Source organism: Cololabis saira, chromosome 19 (genome assembly GCF_033807715.1).
Source record: "Cololabis saira isolate AMF1-May2022 chromosome 19, fColSai1.1, whole genome shotgun sequence".
Lineage (NCBI taxonomy): Eukaryota > Metazoa > Chordata > Actinopteri > Beloniformes > Belonidae > Cololabis > Cololabis saira.
In genome coordinates this window covers 8322910-8344751 of record NC_084605.1, presented here as the reverse complement: position 1 = coordinate 8344751, position 21842 = coordinate 8322910, and the positions used below count along the sequence as shown (strand labels likewise).

Genomic DNA, 21842 nt, shown 5'->3' with positions numbered 1-21842 from the left:
ATGGAATGGAACATATGTGAACTATTTCCATGATATGGAATAAATAAAAATGAAAAGAAATTAAATGAAAAATGAAATAAATACCTCATATGTTTAAATGATATAAAACCACAAATCGATACGTAATCAGCGGAGTAATCAATGATGAGTGGCTATCCCTCGGTGTGAACTTGCCTTTTGAGCTATGAATTGAGACCAAAGATGGAACAATTATTCTTGTTTTATAAATGATAGCCTATGTTTCTGGTGCTCTCAAGTTTTGAAGTTTACTTGGAGTGAGATTAATTTTATTATTTATATTTTGGGGAGGGTTATCTCCCTCTCAGTGTCCCATTGACCTCAGGTTCTTCAGAAAGAACAAATTACACTATATCAAATACAATGTTTTATTAATGGCTGAAGAGCTACATTAGAAATAGAAACCAGTATGTTCAGGTGGGTGATGCCATGTCTATGCCAGCAAACATCACATGTGGAGTGCCACAAGGGTCGATAGTTGGACCAAAATTATTTATTATGTACATAAATGACGTCTGTAAAGTGTCAAACATTTTGAAATTTGTAAATTTTGCAGATGATACAACTGTCTTCTGTTCAGATGATTGTTTGCAGAAGTTAATGGAGAAGGTGACAGTTGAACTAGGCAAACTTAAAATGTGGTGGGATGTCAACAAATTATCTTTGAATTTAAACAAAACAAACAAAACAAAAAAATGAATACCCTATACTGCACGCTTATTCTACCTTACTTGACTTACTGTGTTGAAATCTGGGGTAATGCTTGCAAGACCACACTACAGACAGTTTGCACAATACAAAAAAGAGCAATACGAATGGTGAATAATGTTGGTTTTTATGATCACACTAATTTATTATTCATCAAGTCAAAAGCACTCAAATTCATGGACCTGGTAGATCAGAAAACAGCTTTGTTTATGTTTAAAGCCAGAAAAAATCTACTTCCTCCCAACATACAAACCATGTTCAGAGAGAGAGAGGGGGGTTATTCCCTCAGAGACCAATTCAATTGGAAACAACCAATCTGGAATACAGCTTTGAAAAGTAGGTGCATTTCTGTTTGTGGCGTGAGGTTATGGAACGCATTACCAGAAGAATTAAAATATAGCAAAAATGTGTTGAATTTTAAAAAAAGGTATAAAGACATGATGATGGATAAGTACAGACTTGTTCCCGGGTAATGGAATGATGGCATAAAGAAAGGAAACAAAAGGATGGGTATATTGAGTATCATTTTTATAATAATTTAAATAATCCTTTTTTTTAACATATGTGTGTGCAGATACATGCATGTATGTAAGTGTATGCATGTGTAGTGTACATATGTAATGTGGATATGTAATGTGCTCGTATATATGTATGTACATGTATGGATATATGTGTAGGTACGTATGTACGTACGTAAGTAGATAGGTATGCATGTAAATATGCATATGTTTTTTGTTGTTGTTAGCTATTATTCATTTGTTGTATTCATTTATATTTATATGTAAGAATGGGGGGCATTCATAAGCCGAGGCTTCAGCCCTGCCCCTTTGGTCGTGACCTAAGTGTATATGCTTGGTGGTGACCAATACATTTTTTTCATTCATTTTTTCATTCATTCATTCATTAATTATATAGGAAAACACTGTAGTGGTCATTGTCTCTTCACAATATTCATGCTAAATTAAATAATTTGTCTGAGTGATGCATACTAATAATAATTGAACAGCATAATAATATGAACAGCAGTGGGCTCATTCAGCTCTAAACAAACAAACGCAGCTTTTAGTGATATTTAGCAATGACTAACAACTGTAATCTGTAGCTAGCATCGGTTAGCAACTTTTAGCTGTAGTTAGCAGTGGTTAGCTGCAGCTAGCAACTTGTAGCTGTAGTTAGCAGTGGCTAGCACCTTTTAGTTGTATTTAGCAGTGGTTAACAGCTGCAATCTGTAGTTAGCAGCAGTTAGCAGCTTTTAGCTGTAGTTAGCCGCAGTTAGCTGCAGTTAGCAACTTTTAGCTGCAGTTAGCGGTTAGAAGCTTTTAGTTGTAGTTATCAGAGGTTAGCAGATTTTAGCTGTAATTAGCAGCAGTTAGCAGCTTTTAGCTGTAGTTAGCAGTGGTTAGCAGCTGTTATCTGCAGTCTGCTAGCTGTTGTGTGGCTAGCAGCTGACTGGATGTGATAACTCTATCAGTCCTTGTTTCTCATCTCCAGCGGTAGCCTATAGCTACTCGTCTTCGATGTCTTTATTGCAACATCTAAAACCTGGAAGAATCTGATCGGATGAATATACAGTAATGTTACTTTGCATGAGCTAAGCTAACTTGAACAATAGCTAGCTTGATGAAAGTGCACCGTTTGTTCTTTCTGCCCTTTCACCAACGTTGGGCGGAGTCAACTCCTGCCATGATGGCTAAAGCCACCCTGGACCCACCACAGCAGGTTTGTCTAGTTCTTTCTTTCTGGACCCAGTGAGGACACTTACACCCGTCTAACCTGTTTGTGGGTCAATGACGAATGAGGTTTTTCAACAGGTCAATTTTAAAATAATAAAAAAAAGAATATCTATTGCAGTAGTTCAAACATTAAGAATGTTGTGTACACATAAACTAGCACTAGCCTTAAAAAAGTCATGTGATGCAACCATGATTCATATTAAAATAAACTAATTTCAACATCTTGACATCTTTTTTTTTTTTACAAGTTCTCAGTATTATACAAAAATTATTGTTTTTTTAATGGTCGCGCCACATGATATTTCATAAAATGGACATCATCAGTCAAACTTTGTTTGTATACTATGATGGAAATATAAATACAAATGTGTTGCAATCTTACACACTACAAGACAGTTTCGGAAATCATGCCAGATAAGGCAGAAGATTGATTTGAAAACATTTAGAGTGATTTCAAAAAAAGTTTTCAAAACAAGAGACATGGTCGGACGGTTGCACCACATGACATTTTGGGGCTTAAAACGAAGACAAAATCCCAAATAACTAGTATTTTTTGTAAAATTCAAGTGAGTCCATATGTGGGACAAGTAGTTCATATATCTGGTATTTTGGTTTTTATCCATTTAAACCTTTTTTGAATTGAAAAAAAGTCTGTTTTTTAGAAAATATAGGCATCACGTCATTGACCCTTGTGTCTTATAAGGCTCGCTGATGTCGTAGCGTTTTACCTCCAGCTCCAAGATCCTGAACTCCAGCAGCTCATTCTGGTCTCTGACATCCTGGATATCAATTTTGAGTTGCAGCTCTTCACCTTCCATCTGTCGGACCTACAGAGCATCAGAAACATCCGGGGTCAGATGGCAGTCTAGCACGATGAAAAAGAGACTTCAGAACGACTTTGAGGATGACATCACACTTCTTCTTCTACAGGCTATTACTGGGACCGTTCATCAATATGTCTGAGGAGTTTCTGGAGGCTCGTGTGTCCGTGTTTGTAAACATGAAAGGAAGTAAACCAGGGTCACCAAAGGAACTTCACCTTCTCCACCAGCTCCAGGTTCCGCTGGTACAACGCCTGCTTCTCCTCCACCCACTTCACATCCTGGAGTCATGGATGGATGGAGAGAGAGACAGAAAGTGGTGTCAGCAGGTTGAACATGATTGCAACTTGTACCTGTTCTCACCTTTTCACACCCATTCTAACCCGTTTTAACTCGTTTACACCTGTTCACACCTGTTTTCACCAAGGAGCCATATTTGGTTTGTTAGTTTGATTCAAGCCAGGAAGTGAAGAAAACTGCAGGTTTTACTGACCACCAGGGTCTGGATCCAGACCTCTGGTTGTGTCACACAAAAGTCCCTCCCCTTTCTGGCAGGTGGGCTGTTTTGATTGGCTGCTTTCCTGCAGTGCAACCTGCAAACCTTCATAGCTCTGTATGGACCATGACTAGTCACGCTGTTCACGCTCTGAGCAGTTCAGCTCAGTGCTGCTCCTATTGGTCCTTTTAATCCGCACTAACGCGCCTTTACTCTAGTGCAGGGGTGTCAAATGTGCGGCCCGTGGGCCGCATGCGGCCCGAGAGAGATTTTCATGCGGCCCGAGAGAGATTTCCAACGCAAACAAACGAAATGTTCATTTACTAAAAAGAAGGCATAAATAATTGCCATGAATCGCAGCATATCCGATAATATATTTCTTCTACAAATCCATCGTTATTCCACAAAGAGCAGTTTTCAACATTTTTTTAGTTTTCTAGAATGCATTTGCCGATTTTATTTCTTTGTAGACGGTCGTTTATTTTTATTAACTGACTACTATTATATATTTTCACAGGAAAAATATCACTTCTAAAAAAGATGATAGAAGATATTTATTCTGAGAATTTCAGTTTTGAATACGAGGATAGTGACAAAGTAAAACAGTTAAAAGAGAAGTGCTGACTTTTTCGGCACACCGGCGTAAATATCCGCGCCAATTTTTAAAAATAAATACACTTAATTGTACTGGAAAAATCTCTAAATCACAAAGAAACACTCTCGGATGTAATAAGAAAAATTTTGCTTTTAATTAAATTTCCTATAAAAAAGCGAAATATAAAAAAAACATACTTGTTTCTGTTTATCTTTGTAAAAGGATATTAAAAGTATCTTACATCATTTGAAAAAAAAACCGAGAAATTTCAAGAAAAGATCCTGAAGAAATATATTTTGCTTTTTTATAGGAAATTTAATTAAAAGCAAAATCTTTCTTATTACATCCGAAAGTGTTTTTTTGTGATTTAGAGATTTTTCCAGTACAATTAAGTGTATTTATTTCTAAAAATTGGCACGGATATTTACTCCAGTGTGCCGAAAAAGTCAGCACTTTTTTAACTGTTTTACTTTGTCACTATCCTCGTATTCAAAACTGAAATTCTCTGAATAAATATCTTCTATCATCTTTTTTAGCAGTGATATTTTTCCTGTGAAAATATATAATAGTAGTCAGTTAATAAAAATAAACGACCATCTACAAAGAAATAAAATTTGCAAATGCATTCTAGAAAACAAAAAAAAATTTGAAAACTGCTCTTTGTGGAATAACGATGGATTTGTAGATATTATCGGATATGCTGCGATTCATGGCAATTATTTATGCCTTCCTTTTTAGTAAATTAACATTTCGTTTTTTTGCGTTGGAAACTTCTCGCTGGCCGCATGAAAATCTCTCTCGGGCCGCACATTTGACACCCCTGGTCTAGAACCAATCAGAAGCTGGACATGGGACCAGTCAGAATTGCTCTGTGACCTTTCTATGTGTCAGTTTTATGCAAACACATTGGTGATTGTTGTGTAGAATGGTTACCAAGCCTTGCTGATTCAGCGCCGACTCCAGGTCTGCGATCCTGCTCTGGCACCGGCTGATTTCGGTCAGCAGCTGCTCTCTAGTCTGAAACAGCGGAGACAGTACCGTCGAGCTGTCAGCGCTTCTTCACAGCGAGGGGCACGAGCTTCTCTGCTGCTGCTCACCTTGATCTCCTTCTCAGCGTCATAGTTTCCTCCGCTGGTCTCTGCCAGCAGAGCGTACGCTCGCTGCAGCGCCTGGTACTCCTGAGTCAGCTGACGGTAGCGAATCTCCACCTCCTCACGCACACACACCTGAGAGAAACGGCCACAATGAAGCAGGGGATTTGACCGAGTCTGAATGGAGGTGGTAACATCTCAACCGCTGACTGGGTTTAGCTGAGCTGTGAGTTCAGTAAACCTGATTTTACTGTCAACATCAGGAAGATTTGAGTTTTGACTCAGGAAACTGACCAGGATGCAGTTCTGATGACATGCGTGTGCTTTTGTTTTGAGTGTTTACCTCCTCTGGTTCAGTGTCTGGAGTTCTGTCCGTGTGAAAGGACACTGACGATCCGTCGGAGTCCACCGATGCCTCTTCATCGTACCCATAAAACGTCTCTATGACCTGCACACAACCAGGAGAGTATTGGTACTACCACTGGTAGTAACACTGTTGGTACCACTGGTGGCAGTACCACTGGAAGTACCACTGGAAGTACCACTGGTAGTACCACTGGTAGTACCACTAGTGGCAGTACCACTGGTGGCAGTACCACTGTTAGTATCACTCGTAGTACCACTGGAGGTACCACTGGTAGTACCACTGAGCTGTCTGGGAGATTTGCGAGGCCCTGTGCGAAATGGCCGGGGGGGGGCCCTCGAAATTTTGGGGTTTTTCGGGTCGGATCGGGTGTCTATATGTGCAATTTTAACTCTCCAATTAGCAAAATACTGGATACCTTCCCCTGCCTCATCATCATCTCTTGCCTCAACGCGGGGCCCCACGGCTGCTTGAGACCCTGTCGGATCGGTGATTTTTGTAACAAATTTATCAAACAAGCCTTTCAGAGAGGCATTAAACTCTTCCATTTTCTTTTGTTTTTTTCTTTTTTCATCCCCTGATGGAAATTTCCTGAATCTGTCTCGTTCTCTCGACATTGTGTGACAGTTTGTTCCAACTCCACCGTCTGGATCAGAGTACCTTGTGTCTGCGCTTGGTCTGATGCAGTTGTATTGAACAGACATGCGCATCATTGCACATATATTTATTGATATGCACAGACTAGTACACATTTAGGTCTGTAATGGAACGTGACTGTTGATATTTATAAGGGAAAAAAGGAAAAAAAACAACAACAAAAATCTTTTTTTTTTTTTTTTTTTTCAAAAACGGCCCATAGCGCGAGGCCCCTTGGGGCGCGAGGCCCCGTGCGGTCGCACGGTTCGCACACCCCTTGCGGCGGCCCTGGAAGTACCACTGGTAGTACCACTTGTACTAACATTGGTAGTACCAGTGGTAGTACCAGTGGTACTACCAGTCATGGTAGTACACTGGTGGCAGTACCACACGTGGTAGCACACTGGTGGCAGTACCACTGGTAGTACCATCCATGGAAGTATCACTGGTAGTACCACTGGTAGTAGTACCACTGGTGGCTGTACCACTGGAAGTACCACTGGTAGTACCACATGTGGTAGCACACCGGTGGTAGTACCATAGGTGGTAGTACCAGGTGTGATGCTACCACTGGTGGTAACTAGAGCCATGTTGATTTTTGATGAACGAATGCGTTGACGCAGCTGTCGTCTCACCCTGCAGGCTCTGAACGTCCTCTTCCTCCTTACCGTCTCCTGACGTCTATATCTCAGTAACATGTCTCTCTCCTGAGAACAAACACAAACACCTCAACTCACCGCAGTGGTCAGAACTTTTCAGCAGAAACACCTCATGCCCACTGTTGACCATGATGGTGGTGGTTTGGGGTTACTGGTTAAATACCCGCGTTGTACTTACAATAACGTTCTTTACGTAACCTGCCGTCTCCAGAGCCTGAAAAATAAACACAATATTAATTTGAATGAAAGGTAGTACACCACTGTCAGTACTTGCAGTAGTATCAGTAGTACCAGTGGTACCATTAGTATCAGTGGTAGCAGTAGTATCAGTACCTTGGATAGGTCATCAATGATGTGTTGCTGCTCCACCACTTGTAACCGCAGAAACTCCATCTCCCTCTCATCTTGGCTGTAACCATGGTAACTGGTGGAGTGGCTGCGGTCCAGGTCGTTTAATGAACTCGGCCTCCTCTGCGGACCATAACAAATGATGCTGTTACCATGGTAACACCCGGACAGTCATCCTAATGCATGATCGTGACAGTATCATCGTCCGAGGAGAGTTGTTGTTTGTGCATAAACGGATGCCTTTGGGAGGATCGAACAGTTGTTACTGCTGAACGCCAACGACGGGTTTTAAATGTTGTTGGAAATTCAACTCTGACTTAACACAGGACACACAGACACACATTTGAGGAAAAAACATGAATCAAACGGTGTGGCGGAAAGAGTTCTGACGGCATGAAACAGACAGTTTTTGGAACAAAAATCAGGACTTGTGACTTTAAAACTCACAAATTTAAAACTAAAACACAACTTGCTAACGAACGTTTGCTATGAATAAATACTAACTTATATAATAACTACCTTATAAAGTAGCAAATTTGTAAGAAAAGAGTCAGAAACTGTGACTTTTAAGTGCAAAATTGTTAAAAAGATTTTATTTGCCAAGCTGGATGGTATAAATTTAGCTGATGCTAGCGGTATATTAAGGCCAAATAAAAATAAAAACGTGGTGGATACATCGATAAAAGGAAAAAAAAAAACTGTGACTATAAACATAAACAACTATAAACAAATTTCTCATAAAAAGTCAACGGGTCTTTAAAAGTTTAATAAAATATAGCTAGCCAGGTCATAAATGTTGATGACAATGAAGCTAGCACAGAAGCATCTTGGCACTTTATGACTTTATAAACTTGGATTTTTGTGAAAGAGCTTAGAAACTTTTACTTAAAGAATATTGATAATTTGCATGGAAAAAAAAACTGCAAGAAATTTGCAAGAAATTTGCAAGAAATTTGCAAGAAAAACACCCCCAAATACTACTAATACGCCATGAATATCTGGCTGCTCAGCTAAAGGAGCAATTTCACACATATAATCTCCAACTGAGGAATGTAAGGGAACCCTTCATTTCTGAAATCATCAGCAAAAACATCAATAACAGTCGGGCCGTGTTTGCTACTGGGGGTCGGTTAACAAACCCTCCAATTTACCAACTTCTTTACTGAGAAAATCCCAAAGATTACAAAAGCAGGGCATCAATATCAAGTCCAGCAACAGTGATGTCTCCAATCAAAACAAACTTGGACAAAACGACACAATTTTACCCAATCAACTACAAAAACCTGGAGTTGAATGATGCTTTTACAATAATCAAGCTCGTGAAGATGAATGCATGGACTAGTTCTTCTAGGTCAGGGGTATTCAACTAGATTAGGCCGGGGGCCACATCCACAAAAGGACTGTATGGAGAGGGCCGCACTGCGTGCGCACACAAAATTTGGGAGTTTTCAAAATGATTTTTGCACTCAAAGATGAAGATTTATGTATATATAATACATTTGTGCTCAGGACTGAGCAGAAGAATATATCTGTCTAGTTTACATATGGATTATGTATTAATTGTCTCCAGATTTAGTCATTGTGAATGTTAAATATAATATTCAGATAAAGAAATATTATTTTAAATGCAAGTTCATTTTGAAACCATGCATTGTGCAAACTTAATGAAGTTGATATTGACCTACTTTTAATAAAACACCCAATAATGACAAAGCACCACTTTCCACCAAGATTTCCTTATTTGAATATTATATTAAGCATTGAGCACAAGCATTTCAGTCCATAGTAGCCAGTTTGATGTAATAAATAAGGAACGAAAATATTAACCATAAGCTCCTTTATTTATGACACATCTGTGCATTATATCAGCAAAACAAAACAATCGCATGAAATTATAGTAGGCTTATGAGAAACAGCTTTGAGGTTCTGTCGTCACAGAACTTCCTGTAACGTTGTGAGACGCCTAGGGTTGCCACCTTTCAGAAATAGAAATAAGGGATGACCTGATTTCAGCAGCGCAGGAGCCAAAAAAAAAGCCCCAAAACTTCTAAACTGAATAAAAATGTGTTTATTTTATATGAAAAAACTAAATGCTTTGATTTAAAGTTTAAAGTGCTTTAATAGCATTGAACTTGCATGACTGTACAGACAGACAACAATACTAGCAACTGAAATATCCTCCTATGCTACGTATGTCCACATCAGCCCAGATGTATAATATAGTCTACAGGTGAAGAATATGGTGTAAAAGTTAATTTATTTCAATAATTCAACTAGAATATGGTGTAAAAGTTAATTTATTTCAATAATTCAACTAGAATATGGTGTAAAAGTTAATTTATTTCAATAATTCAACTAGAATATGGTGTAAAAGTTAATTTATTTCAATAATTCAACTAGAATATGGTGTAAAAGTTAATTTATTTCAATAATTCAACTAGAATATGGTGTAAAAGTTAATTTATTTCAATAATTCAACTAGAATATGGTGTAAAAGTTAATTTATTTCAATAATTCAACTAGAATATGGTGTAAAAGTTAACTTATTTCAATAATTCAACTAGAATATGGTGTAAAAGTTAATTTATTTCAATAATTCAACTAGAATATGGTGTAAAAGTTAATTTATTTCAATAATTCAACTAGAATATGGTGTAAAAGTTAATTTAATTCAATAATTCAACTAGAATATGGTGTAAAGGTTCATTTATTTCAATAATTCAACTAGAATATGGTGTAAAAGTTAATGAAAATACGGTACAAATCGTGTCCCGTATTAGTTCAATACGGGACGCAACATTTTTTTCTCAAATAAAGGACAATTCCGTATTTTACGGGACGGGTGGCAACCCTAGAGACGCCTGACCTCTGGTGACCTCTGCTGGTGACAACCAGTTACTGAACCTGTGTCTGTAAATTAGACCCGTGAACTCATCCCTGGTTTGACCCGGAGAGAACCAGCATGCAGAGGTGTTGCCAAGGAGGTGTTTAAGTTACCATAGCTACCATCTCCATGTTCTCCTGGGTAACAAAGCGAAGCTTGTTGTCGAGGCGCCGCACGGTGAGAGCCAGCTCTTCGTTCTTCCTGCTCAGGCGTTTGTTTTTATCCAGAAGAGGAAGAAACTGGCTCTCAGCCTCTCTGAGACGCTTCAGCTGCAGGAGGAGAAGACCATCAGTGAGGTGAAATGGTGAGATGTATGTAAGGACCTCTAACAGTCGATGTAGGGCTGGGCGATATGAACCAAAAGTCATATCTCGATATTTTCTAGCTAAATGGCGATACTCGATATATATCTCGATATTTTTTCTGTGCCTTAATTGGGGTTTCCCCCAAAGCATTATAGCATAGCATCTCTGTTAGCTTAATTTTTTTCTGAGGCAAACCCTTAAAAAAACAGTCAGTTTTAATACAAAGCCTCGTGCCAAATGTCACACAGGTACATTTATTAACAGAGGTCTGCACAATATCAAAATGTATAAAACAAATGAAATAAAAATAAACTGCCTGCATATATAGAATAAAAATGCTTCTTGAATAAAATAAAACAAATATCCGTTTCCTGCATAACAATTAAATTAAAATACACTGTGCAATTAATACAATGTAGACAGTAACAGGTAGACTTTTCCACTGAGGTTGACAGTTGTGCAAATAACAAAACATTTGTGCAAATCTCAAATAAAACATTCAAGTCTATTTGTTACAAAATAAGCTATATCAAAATCATTAAAAAAAAAAAATGTAAAAAAAAAAAAAAAATGTTTTTTTTTTTTTTTAAATCGATATAAACGATATTGTCTCGTACCATATCGTGTTTGAAAATATATCGATATATATTAAAATCTCGATATATCGCCCAGCCCTAAGTCGATGCCCTCAAACCACCAGCTGTGGTTTCAGTTTAAACTGGTGTGGCGTCAGGGTCATGGTTACCAGTTCATTGCGTTCTTCGGACAGCAGAGCATTTCGATCCTCAAGCTTGCGAACAACGGCGCTGAGCTCAGCGATCTTCAGCTGGAACCTCCGAACGTCGCGTTCCTCCTGAAACTGCACACAAAACAAGATCACGGGTCCACAAAAAGCTTCAGGAGGCCGGAGGACATGGAGACCGGGAGCCAGAAACCATGGTATGAGAATGCTCTGGCTTAAATGTCTTAAATTAATGTTGAAATTTCACATTTCAGTTCCTCATCTTTTAAAGGCCAGACTCTTCCTGGTCACATGACCCTAAGTCATTTGCAAAAGTTAGTACCGTCTCTTAAAAATCCCATAATCATAGTGGGTATGAAGGGAAAACAGCCTGCCTGGAGTGGTTTTAGAGTCCAGGTCCTGCAGCTGCAGACCAGGCCGAGACCACGAGTCCTCCAATCATGGACGTGGACATTAAGACCCAACATCTCCACTTTAATTACTTCTTTGTTTTTTGTGTACAAACAAAATAATCAAAAACAACCTCTGATGAGTGAAGACATAGAGCTTTTTTTACCGTTCCAATGCAGTAAAAACAATAATTCACCAAATTTACCAAAAAGAGTTTTGTGAGTAAAATCTTTACATTTTATGTGAAAAAGTTGTACGTTTACAGGACAAAAAGTTGTGTATTTACGAGAAAAAAAGGTGCAATTTTACTTCTGAAAGTCGAATTTACAAGACAAAAGTCACAATTTTACTATTAAAAAAGTTGTAATTTTACAAAAAAGTTGCAATTTTCTGAAGTGCATCTGTTCGTTTTCTTCCACTTGTCCACAGTCAAGTTGTGGTCGGGTTGCGGTCTAAGCAGCCCAGACTTCCCCTTTCCTCGGCCACTTCGTCCAACTCATCAGGGGGAACTTTTGGCCTTCCCAGGTCCAGATGAGCGACAGTGCTCCAGTGTGTCTTGGGTCTTCTCCGGGTCTCCTCCCAGTGGGACGTGCTCTGAGGGGGAGCCCGGACACCCTGCGGAGGAAACTACCAGACCAGACCCATATACGGGCTGTCCGGTCCCTGTACATCCGGGATCAGAGCTTGGTCCATATTGGCAGTGGTAAGTTGGATTTGTTTCCCTCGTGGGTCGGACTCCTCCTTTGTTACCGGTTCTGTTCATTACTTTCATGGACAGTATTTCCAGGAGCAGCCGAGGAGTGGAGGGGGTCTGGTTTGGTAACCTTAGAATTGGGTCTCTGGCTTTTGCAGATGAAAAAGAAAATTTCAGTAAAAGTCAATTTTTTATTTTTATTTTTCAAGGACAAAATCACAATTTTGGTAAAGAATGAATTAACAAGAAAAAAGTTCCCATTTTACATTTGTCTCTGGAACACTAAACAGGCCCAGATCATCATCCCTCCACCACCATGCTTGACTGAAATGCTTGTTTTTTTTCCAAACTTGGTTCTGGACATGAAACAAAGACTTTGGTCTCATCGGTCCAGAGGACATTGTTCCAGACATCTGCCGGTTTGTGAACCTCCATGTTCTTCTTCTTCTTCTGCCACTACTTTTCCAAACAAACTGGGGTTAGTAACTTTAAGCCGAGCTGTGAGTCACCGTACTCCGTCCTGACTGACGAGTCAGCTTTGGGTTGGAGGAACGGCAAATGTGATTGTAAGGGAACCAGTTATAACTCCTAACCCTCCAAAAACAAGAAAACACCAGCAACAAATGAGAGGAGACTGTTTCTCATGCATTGTAAACATGCGGGAAGAGGCGGGGCTTACAATATGAGGAGCATTGTTAAGGGTGAGGTTAGTGGCTGGGTAGCTTAGTCCCGCCCTCTGTGCATCTCTCAGGGCTGCGATTTGCTGCTCGGCAGCCTGAGTCTGCAGCTGGAGGCGGTGGGCGTGGCCAGCCTGAAGCCCCAGGGCTTTATCCAAAACACTCACAGCTCTGTCCTTCAGCTTTATCTCATCCATCTGCACACAGACAGGTGAGAGACAGGCGGGTGAGAGACAGGCGGATGGGAGATAGACAGGTCAGAGACAGGTGGGTGAGAAACAGACGGGTGAGAGATAGATGGGTGGGAGACAGGTGTGTGAGAGACAGATGGATGGGAGACAGATGGGTGAGAGATAGACCGGTGAGAAACAGGCGGGTGGGAGACAGATGGGTGGGAGACAGGTGGGTGGGAGACAGGTGGGTGGGAGACAGTTGGGTGGGAGACAGGTGGGTGGGAGACAGTTGGGTGGGAAACAGACGGGTGGGAGACAGATGGGTGAGAGACAGATGGGTGAGAGACAGATGATTGAGAAACAGGCGGGTGGGAGACACACGTGTGAGAGACAGATGGGTGAGAGACAGGTGTGTAAGAGATAGATGGGTGAGAAACAGGTGTGTGAGAGACAGATGAGTGGGAGACAGGTGTGTGAGAGACAGATGAGTGGGAGACAGGTGTGTGAGAGACAGATGGGTGAGAGACAGATGGATGGGAGACAGATGGATGGGAGACAGGTGTGTGAGAGAGATGGATGGGAGAGAGACGGGTGGGAGACAGATGGATGGGAGACAGATGGATGAGAGACAAATGATTGAGAAACAGGTGAGTGAGAGACAGATGAGTGGGAGACAGGTGTGTGAGAGATAGATGGGTGGGAAAGAGACGGGTGGGAGACAGGTGGGTGGGAAACAGACGGTTGAGAGACAGGCAGGAGACAACAGGTAAGAGACAGATGGGTGGGAAACAGATGGGTGAGATTCAGATGGTTGAGAGACGTGTGAGACACACCTGGGTGAGAGACAGACGGGAGAGAGACAGGTGGGAGACAGGCATGTGAGAGACAGACAGGTGGGAGACAGATGGGCGGGAGACAGATGGGTGGGAGACAGATGGGCGGGAGACAGATGGGTGGGAGACAGATGGCGGGAGATGGACAGACAGGTTAGTCATCAGAGATCATCTGCTGTATCTTTAAATGCAGACAATCAGACGAACAGCTGAGGGGCGGGGTTACTAAGACAGGCAGTTAGGGGAGGGTTAAGACAGACAGGTGAAGGGCGGGGCTAGGGGGCGGGGTCAGAATCCCATTCCTTGTGGATGAAGGCTGATTAGTGCATGTTAACGTGTTGTCATGGATCTAATGTGGACTCCACAGTTCTGCAGATGTTGGCCAGACTCTTTCCAGCTGTTTTTGTGTTTTTGCCAGCTATAAGTTTACCCACAACTCTTTTAACCCTGTTATATTTTGAGTAAAAACATCATTGAAAATCATCCTATCATAGTGGGTCTTAGTTTTAGGCAAATAAAACCTCAAATGAGACATTTTTAATTCATCAACCCATTATTTGTGATGAAACCTAAAATGGGGGGAAAAAAGACTTATGGAAAATACGAAGTAATCCGTGATTTGACAGCTTGTAGATCCACCTTCCGCATCTGGAAGTTGTGGATTCTTGTCTGCCTTTATAGGTCCGTCCCATGGTGTTCTGGTCCATTCTGCTCTACAATGTTGCTTCAACCCCAAATCATGACCCTCTTCTTTGGCTTCATGATGGCACAGTGACAGAAGTTATATGTGGTAGTTTGTGGTTGTAGGTGTGGATTACTACACTGATACTAACGCTGCCATGAGCAGATGATTTTTACTGTTTTCACACACAAACACAGGGTTACAAGAGGGGGACTAACTTTTGCACATGACTGCAGGTCTCGTCTGACTGGATCTGTGAAGCCTCTGTGGACTCAGAGGAGGACAAATGTGTCATGGACAGAGATGGGGACTGCAGAGTCAGTGTCTGACTCTCACAGCGCCTCCTTGTTAAGCTCGGCGGGGTCGTACCAGTCCGCGTCGTAGACTCATTCGTCAGACCCGTCACTGACGTCTGAGCGCTGATTTCCGTGATCAGAACCTACGACTGAAGACTTGAGAGAGAAACCCGGCTGGCTCTCTCTGGGACGTTTCTAGATTTCAGCAGTTCTGACGGAGATTCTGTCTGAAAAAACTCCAGAGATGAGGGACTTCAAGCCCTTTAAGATGATCGAGAGTGACGCATTAACAGAGGCTAGATTTATTGCTCTCAAAAGAAGAAAAACTATAAGTATAGAAATGACATTTCCCCTCCCAAAAAAGTCATACCAGCCCACAACCAGTCACGTGGTCTGTTACTAAAATTATCAACACAGCGAAACATATTCTCTTTTATGTTCTCTTAGATTGTTATTCACAGCTCAGAGATAAATATGCCACGCCCCTAATGATGTCCTTTTACCTGATGTGGTACAAAGATATTCACCTCGGTACAATCCAGCGATGGAGACCAGACCTGGTTTTGTACCAGACTGTAAAAGTGTTTATTTCTGCTGTAAAGATGGACATTTTAACGTGGAGGTCAATGGATCCAAAACCTAGTGGCCAGTAAAGGAACTGCAGCTATGCACTGCTTTTGTTGTTGTTTTTGTCGGCTTCAACCTGGAAGTTTAATGATAGCGGTTGGATCCTGCCAACGGCGGCTTCATTAAGATAAAGGCGGGTTTGTCAAGTTGCCAGTCGGGAAGCTAAGTTTATTCATCTGAATTTGACAAATGGAGCCCGTAATGAACGCGTGACCACGGATCTTAGTCGTTTTTGGACTAAAGCTTCAGTGTTGTTTGATTAAGTTACTTACATTTAACATTTGCTTCTTCTTCCAGCTCTCGACGAAGGCGGACGCTTTTTCTGCTCATCTCCCTTATCTATCTGCCCTGCTACTGCTTTTGTTTGTCTCGTCTTCAGAGTCTCTTCTTTTCACTCCTCCGAAACTCTACAATCATGGAATTGATTAACTGGTCTCTCAGCACAATTGACCAAATTTTTGAGACGCCAGGGGGTAAGGGAGCCCTCTTGCCCCGATGGGACATTTTTTGCTGGATACACAATGGATTCCTACAAATACTGGAAGCCTTTGTGCCTCAAGATTCTGTCTGTCGAGGATGTTGAAGATGCCTTCATAATTGGATTTATGATTATGATTATGATTTCTCTTGATTATCCTCTTGATTATCCTCTTGATCGGAGGAGGGGGATTCCTGGTCTACCAACAAACGCGTAAGCCGTGGACTGCTGTTTTGGCTCTTTCAGAGCTGCCGGACGTGGCTTAAGGGTCAAGCAAGGCGATCAACGCTCAGACTTTAACGTTGGGGGAGCAAAGCCGTAAGCTGGATGCGATTCTCGAACAGAATCGCAGGCTGGCGGCGGTCTTTGAGCTCATTGGCAAGATGGATAAGACCTTGGAGAAGTTGGAAGCTCGGCTTGGCGGAAATTGATCACAAATTCGTCTGATTGGAGTCGCCATTGATGAACCAGAGACTGAAGGCAGACGGAAAATTACTGAGGCTGCCTGTTTTTGCAATATAATTGTTGATTCTATAATCTGGCCTTGACAGGGCGGATTTGGCCGGTCGCTCTGGTCACAATCTTCCTGGTGGAATGTAAACAAGATGACTCTGCCCTCACTAACCCTCCCCTCTCCCACGAACATCTGCGGACCCTGTTTTCAGAACTGTACCGAGCCGCCTGATAACATCAAGGACATTGGCTGAGAGCAGCTCTGAGCAGAGTTCACGGACTCATCGCTACACATACACTTACTGATAACCACACCTACCTCAACTCAATGCCTTCCTCGCCCCCCCCTCTTATCAGCCCCCCCCAACACAGTCAACAGGTTTGAGAGCCGCGCCACAGTGCTCACTTGGGGTAGTGTGCCGGGATCCCCCCCGCCCCTAGAACCACCCCCCCCCCCCCCCCCCCCCCCCCCCCCCCCACACACACACATGTGCAAGCCTCGTGATGTTAAATTTGTCATGTTGCTTTCTGTGCAGAGGTGGTTTTTTTTGCAGTTTCACACTGTGTATTTACACACAGTATGAGGATGCCTTTTTTTCCCTTCTCCCTCTCCCATCCCCAATGTCATCCTTTCTCTGATCTGTTCTCACCAGTTGACTCATGTCTTATGTTATTTGTTTTGTCTGTGCCCTGATGGGTTGTACTGGTTGTCATCTCACTGTGCTGGGACGCCAGACCGGCGACAATAAAGCTATTCATTCATTCATTCATTTAAATTGTAACTTTTAAACCCTTTGGATTATTTTGATTTGATTGGATCTTTTATTTTAACTGAACTTTCTTGCAGAGATGCCTCAGAAAACTTTCAGCCAATCAGCATCAAGATAAAAGGCCACGTGTGTTAAAGGTCACGTTTGTGCGGCGGTGGTTCCTACCAGGCGGCGGATCTCCCTCTCACAGTCTCTCTTGGTCCGGTTCAGCTCCTCCTGGTGCTGGTGGTGAGCCGATCGGAGCTCGGCTGCTCGGGCCTGACAGGCTTGCTGGGCTGATGCCATGGCCTCCTCTGCGCTCCTCTTTGCTCCGCGCATCTCCTGGACCTCCTGCTGGAGGCGACCCCGCTCAGACTCCCAGGTCCTTCTGGCCTCCTCTACCTCTGCCAACAGGGAACTCCTCACCTGCAGAGCCAAAGAGGAGACATCAGCACATCCTACAGGAGTCACAGTCTGAGAAGACCTGCCAGACACGGAGGAAGACCTAGAAACTGGAATCAGGAACCTGATACACCAGCACCTCCTACACGAGTCACAAGAGCTTTGCAATCAGCTGGATAGAGGAACGCCTGGGGCCTGCGTAGGTAGGGGATGGATGGATGGATGGATGGATGGATGGATGGATGGATGGATGGATGGATGGATGGATGGATGGATGGATGGATGGATGGATGGATGGATGGATGGATGGATGGATGGATTGATTGATGACAGATGGATGGATGGATGGATGGATGGATGGATGGATGGATGGATGGATGGAATGATTGATGACAGATGGATGGGTGGGTGGATGGATGATGGATGAACACATGGATGGATGGATGGACAGATGGATGGATGGATGGATGGATGGATGGATGGATGGATGGATGGATGGATGGATGGATGGATGAATGACAGATGGATGACTGATGGATGATGGGTGGGTGGGTGAGTGGGTGGAACAATGAATGGATAGATGAGCACATGGATGGATGGAAGGATGGAAAGATGAATGGATAAATGAAAACATGGGTGGATGATGGATGGATGGATGACAGATTCTCAGATGGGGGCACCACCTTGTCGGCCGACCCGTCCCTCAGCGTCAGCACCAGCCCGTTGAGGCGTTGAATTTCTCCGTCTTTGATCTTGATGACCCTCATGAGCTCCATCTCGTGTTGCCGCAGCAACGTCTCCCTGGTTACCGCCAGATCCTTCTGCTTCTCCTCGTGGAGTTTGGCCCTCAGCTCCGTCACGGCGAGCGTCGCGCGGTGATGCTCGGCCTTCAGCTCCTGGCTCTTCTCCCTCTCCAGACGGCTCACCTGGACAAGCAGAGAGAGGCGGGGCTACCACGTGAAGGAATCACGGCGAAGGAACCACGGCAGCGCTGAAGGTGTGGAGGCAGCTTTCGTTTGTGAAGAGTTTAATTAGTAAAATTACAAATGTTTATTTTATAGATTTTTTTTCTCTCAAAGAAACAACTGTTTATAGACGTTTCATGACAAATTAACTTTTTTCATATAAAGTGATGATGTTTACTCATAAAGCTTCAAACTTTTACTGATAAAATTACGATTTTTCTCTTAAACTTACAACTTTTTATAAACTTTCTCACAAGATTTAAACTTTTACCCATAAAATTAAGTTTTTATAAAATGTAAAAACATTACTTTTTACTTATTAAATCACTTTTTTGTAAACTTGCTAAAATAAGTTTTAAATAATAATAATTATTATTTTGGGGAGGATAGTGCAAATTAATGAACACATTCATGATTTAATGCAAACATGCTGGGTTCCATCTGCAGTCGTTGCCAAATTGACTTTTTTTCAAAACTTTCAAAGTTTCCAAACTTTTCTCCCTTAATTTTCAGACTTTTTGTAGAATTATTACGTTTCTTAAGTTTTTTTATTATAAAGTTATGACTTTTTACTGGATCCAGTTGAATCATGGGAACTTATTCCAGTGAATAAAGTTCTGTATTGTTTTTCATCTGAGGTAGAATTTGTTTGATACAAGGATCCACTAGCACAGGGTCGGATCTACAGGGGGGACAGACGAGTCCAGCTGCCCCCCCTCCCCCAATTATGTCCTCAAAATCATACTTTTAAATACGATCGCTTGTATGTCCTAAAGCCTCTCATTGAATAGAAATAAAAGCGCGTGGTGCCTCGCTTGCTCCACGTAAAGTCGGTCACTTTGGGTGATGTTTTAATAAAGTTAAAGGCAAAATAAGTTTGTAATTAATTAAATGCAGGGGCAGATCTGCAGGGGGGCAAAATGTCAAATTATTGACTTTGGCGTCTAACGAGAGAAAGTGATACGATAAACATTTTTAAAGCGCCTTTGTGGATGTTTTGTCAGCTCCATTTCCGTATCGGGATGTCGGGATTTCCACTGCGCTGAAGATCTCTGCGTAAAAACTTCTAAATCCGCTGCTGCGCCACCATAAGTGGATTTTTATTATGTTCTTATGGGTAATTAACAGGATTAATGTGGATGAGCTAACTTTTCTGCAACGAGAGTAACTTTCTGATGGTTCCTGGGGGTTTCTGGGGGTTCGGAGTCCTGACCTTGTTCTTTTCCTGCTGCAGCTCGATCTGGATGTCGGTGAGTTTGGCTCTCAGTTCCTCGTTGGCTGCCTGAAGGGACGCCATGGCATCCGGTCGCTCTCCCTTGCCCCGTGCTGCCCCGGGTCCTCGCTTGGACATGACCGCCAACTGTGGGCTCCACCCCTCAGAGAGCTGGGTCCGTCCTACATCTGCACACACACACACACACACACACACACACACGTCCAGATCTACACAGTTCACCTGTCGGAAACTGCTGACATGAATGATGGACAGGTGACATGGCTGTTTCCATGGAAACAGCGTCAACATGCAGCAGTAGCTGTCATCGCACCATCAAACACACACACACACACACTGCCGGCTGAGGCCTGACTGGACACACACACACACACACACACACACACTCATGGATAAATCACTTACCGTCCAACAGGAAGCTTTGGAGGCCACATATCTGAGACTGTGTGAGTGTGTGTGTGTGTGGGAGTGTGTGTGTCAGGACATTAGCCTCCTCTCCATGATATGCTATCACTAAATAGCTTCACTGCAGCCCGGAGTGTGTGTGTGTGTGAGTATGTGTGTGTGTGTGTGTGTGTTTGTATGTTGCCAGCATCACCCTCCCTCCCCCGTCTCGTCGCCTGCCCGGACACCCTGCTGTCCGTCTGTCTGTCTGCAGCAGTTTAACTCTGGTGAGTCCTTTAACCCTTCAATCCTCTCAGAGTGTGTTTGAGTGTGTCGGTGCTGCTAGCATCCCAGCATCCTCTGGTGGCGTCATCTCCTCCCCCTCCTCTCCCTCTCCTCCCAGCATCCTTCAGCATGGAGGGAGCTGCTCCACCTGAGCTGTGTCTCCCTCTGGTGGCCGTCTGCTTCACCTGAGCTGTGTCTCCCTCTGGTGGCCGTCTGCTCCGCCTGAGCTGTGTCTCCCTCTGGTGGCCGTGTGCGCCGCCTGAGCTGTGTCTCCCTCTGGTGGCCGTCTGCGGTGGCCACACCAGATAAGGAACAGAGTGTTTATTTGAAGGACTCCGTGAATCTGGTTTCAGTCTTTCCTGTTAAAGAAGTGGAATTTTTTCACCCTAAAACTGTGATCCCGTGATGGGAAATCCATCCATCGGTTTGTTCATCCCTCTGTCGATCCATCCATCCATCCATCTGTCCATTGGTCTGTTCATCCCTCTGTCCATCCATCCATCCATCCATCCATCCATCCATCCATCCATCCATCCATCCATCCATCCATCCATCCATCCATCCATCCATCCCTCCCTCCATCGGTCTGTTCATCCATCCATCCTTCCATCCATCCATCCATCCATCCATCCATCCATCCCTCCCTCCATCGGTCTGTTCATCCCTCTGTCGATCCATCCATCCATCATTCCGTCCATCCATCCATCCATCCATCCATCCATCCATCCATCCATCCATCCATCCATCCATCCATCCATCCATCCATCCATCCATCCATCCATCCATCCATCCATCCATCCATCCAAGTCTGTGGTCCGGCTCTCTGTGACTTATCTCACGCGTTTCTGAAGAGTGGTGTTGGTTTCTGGGGGTTCCTGACGGCAGCATGTCAGCAGGAGTGAGTCTCCGGCCAACATGGCCGTAGTCGGCTGCAGCCATGAAGATCGAACCGGTCCTGAAACGGACTGATACACGTCCACCTTAACTCCGTCACCACCAGCCTTAATGTACTTCATCATACTTCGTCATACTTCATCGTACTTCGTCATACTTGTGCAGGGTCGTTGAAATGGACTGGGTGGTCGTGGAGCACTACCAGAGAACTGGAAACAAGTGACCA

At 42.9% G+C, this 21842-nt stretch overlaps 1 protein-coding gene across 2 annotated transcripts in view; it reads right to left on the bottom strand.

Annotated features, from left to right (window-relative positions):
* jakmip3 (Janus kinase and microtubule interacting protein 3) overlaps nucleotides 1-20790 on the bottom strand; it is a 36165-nt gene extending 15375 nt beyond the window's left edge. For both annotated transcript variants that reach the window (XM_061707589.1, XM_061707591.1), the window contains exons 1-14: nucleotides 20459-20790; nucleotides 20033-20220; nucleotides 18538-18780; nucleotides 17639-17878; nucleotides 11404-11517; nucleotides 10467-10622; nucleotides 7455-7592; nucleotides 7300-7335; nucleotides 7098-7169; nucleotides 5806-5910; nucleotides 5469-5597; nucleotides 5305-5388; nucleotides 3499-3561; nucleotides 3188-3286 (exon numbers count right to left, since the gene is read on the bottom strand). In XM_061707589.1, the coding sequence (XP_061563573.1) occupies nucleotides 3188-3286; nucleotides 3499-3561; nucleotides 5305-5388; nucleotides 5469-5597; nucleotides 5806-5910; nucleotides 7098-7169; nucleotides 7300-7335; nucleotides 7455-7592; nucleotides 10467-10622; nucleotides 11404-11517; nucleotides 17639-17878; nucleotides 18538-18780; nucleotides 20033-20170 (1617 nt within the window). In that variant the 5' untranslated portion in view covers nucleotides 20171-20220; nucleotides 20459-20790. The remainder of the gene's footprint in view (nucleotides 1-3187; nucleotides 3287-3498; nucleotides 3562-5304; nucleotides 5389-5468; nucleotides 5598-5805; nucleotides 5911-7097; nucleotides 7170-7299; nucleotides 7336-7454; nucleotides 7593-10466; nucleotides 10623-11403; nucleotides 11518-17638; nucleotides 17879-18537; nucleotides 18781-20032; nucleotides 20221-20458) is intronic.
* Between the last annotated feature and the right edge of the window lie 1052 nt (nucleotides 20791-21842).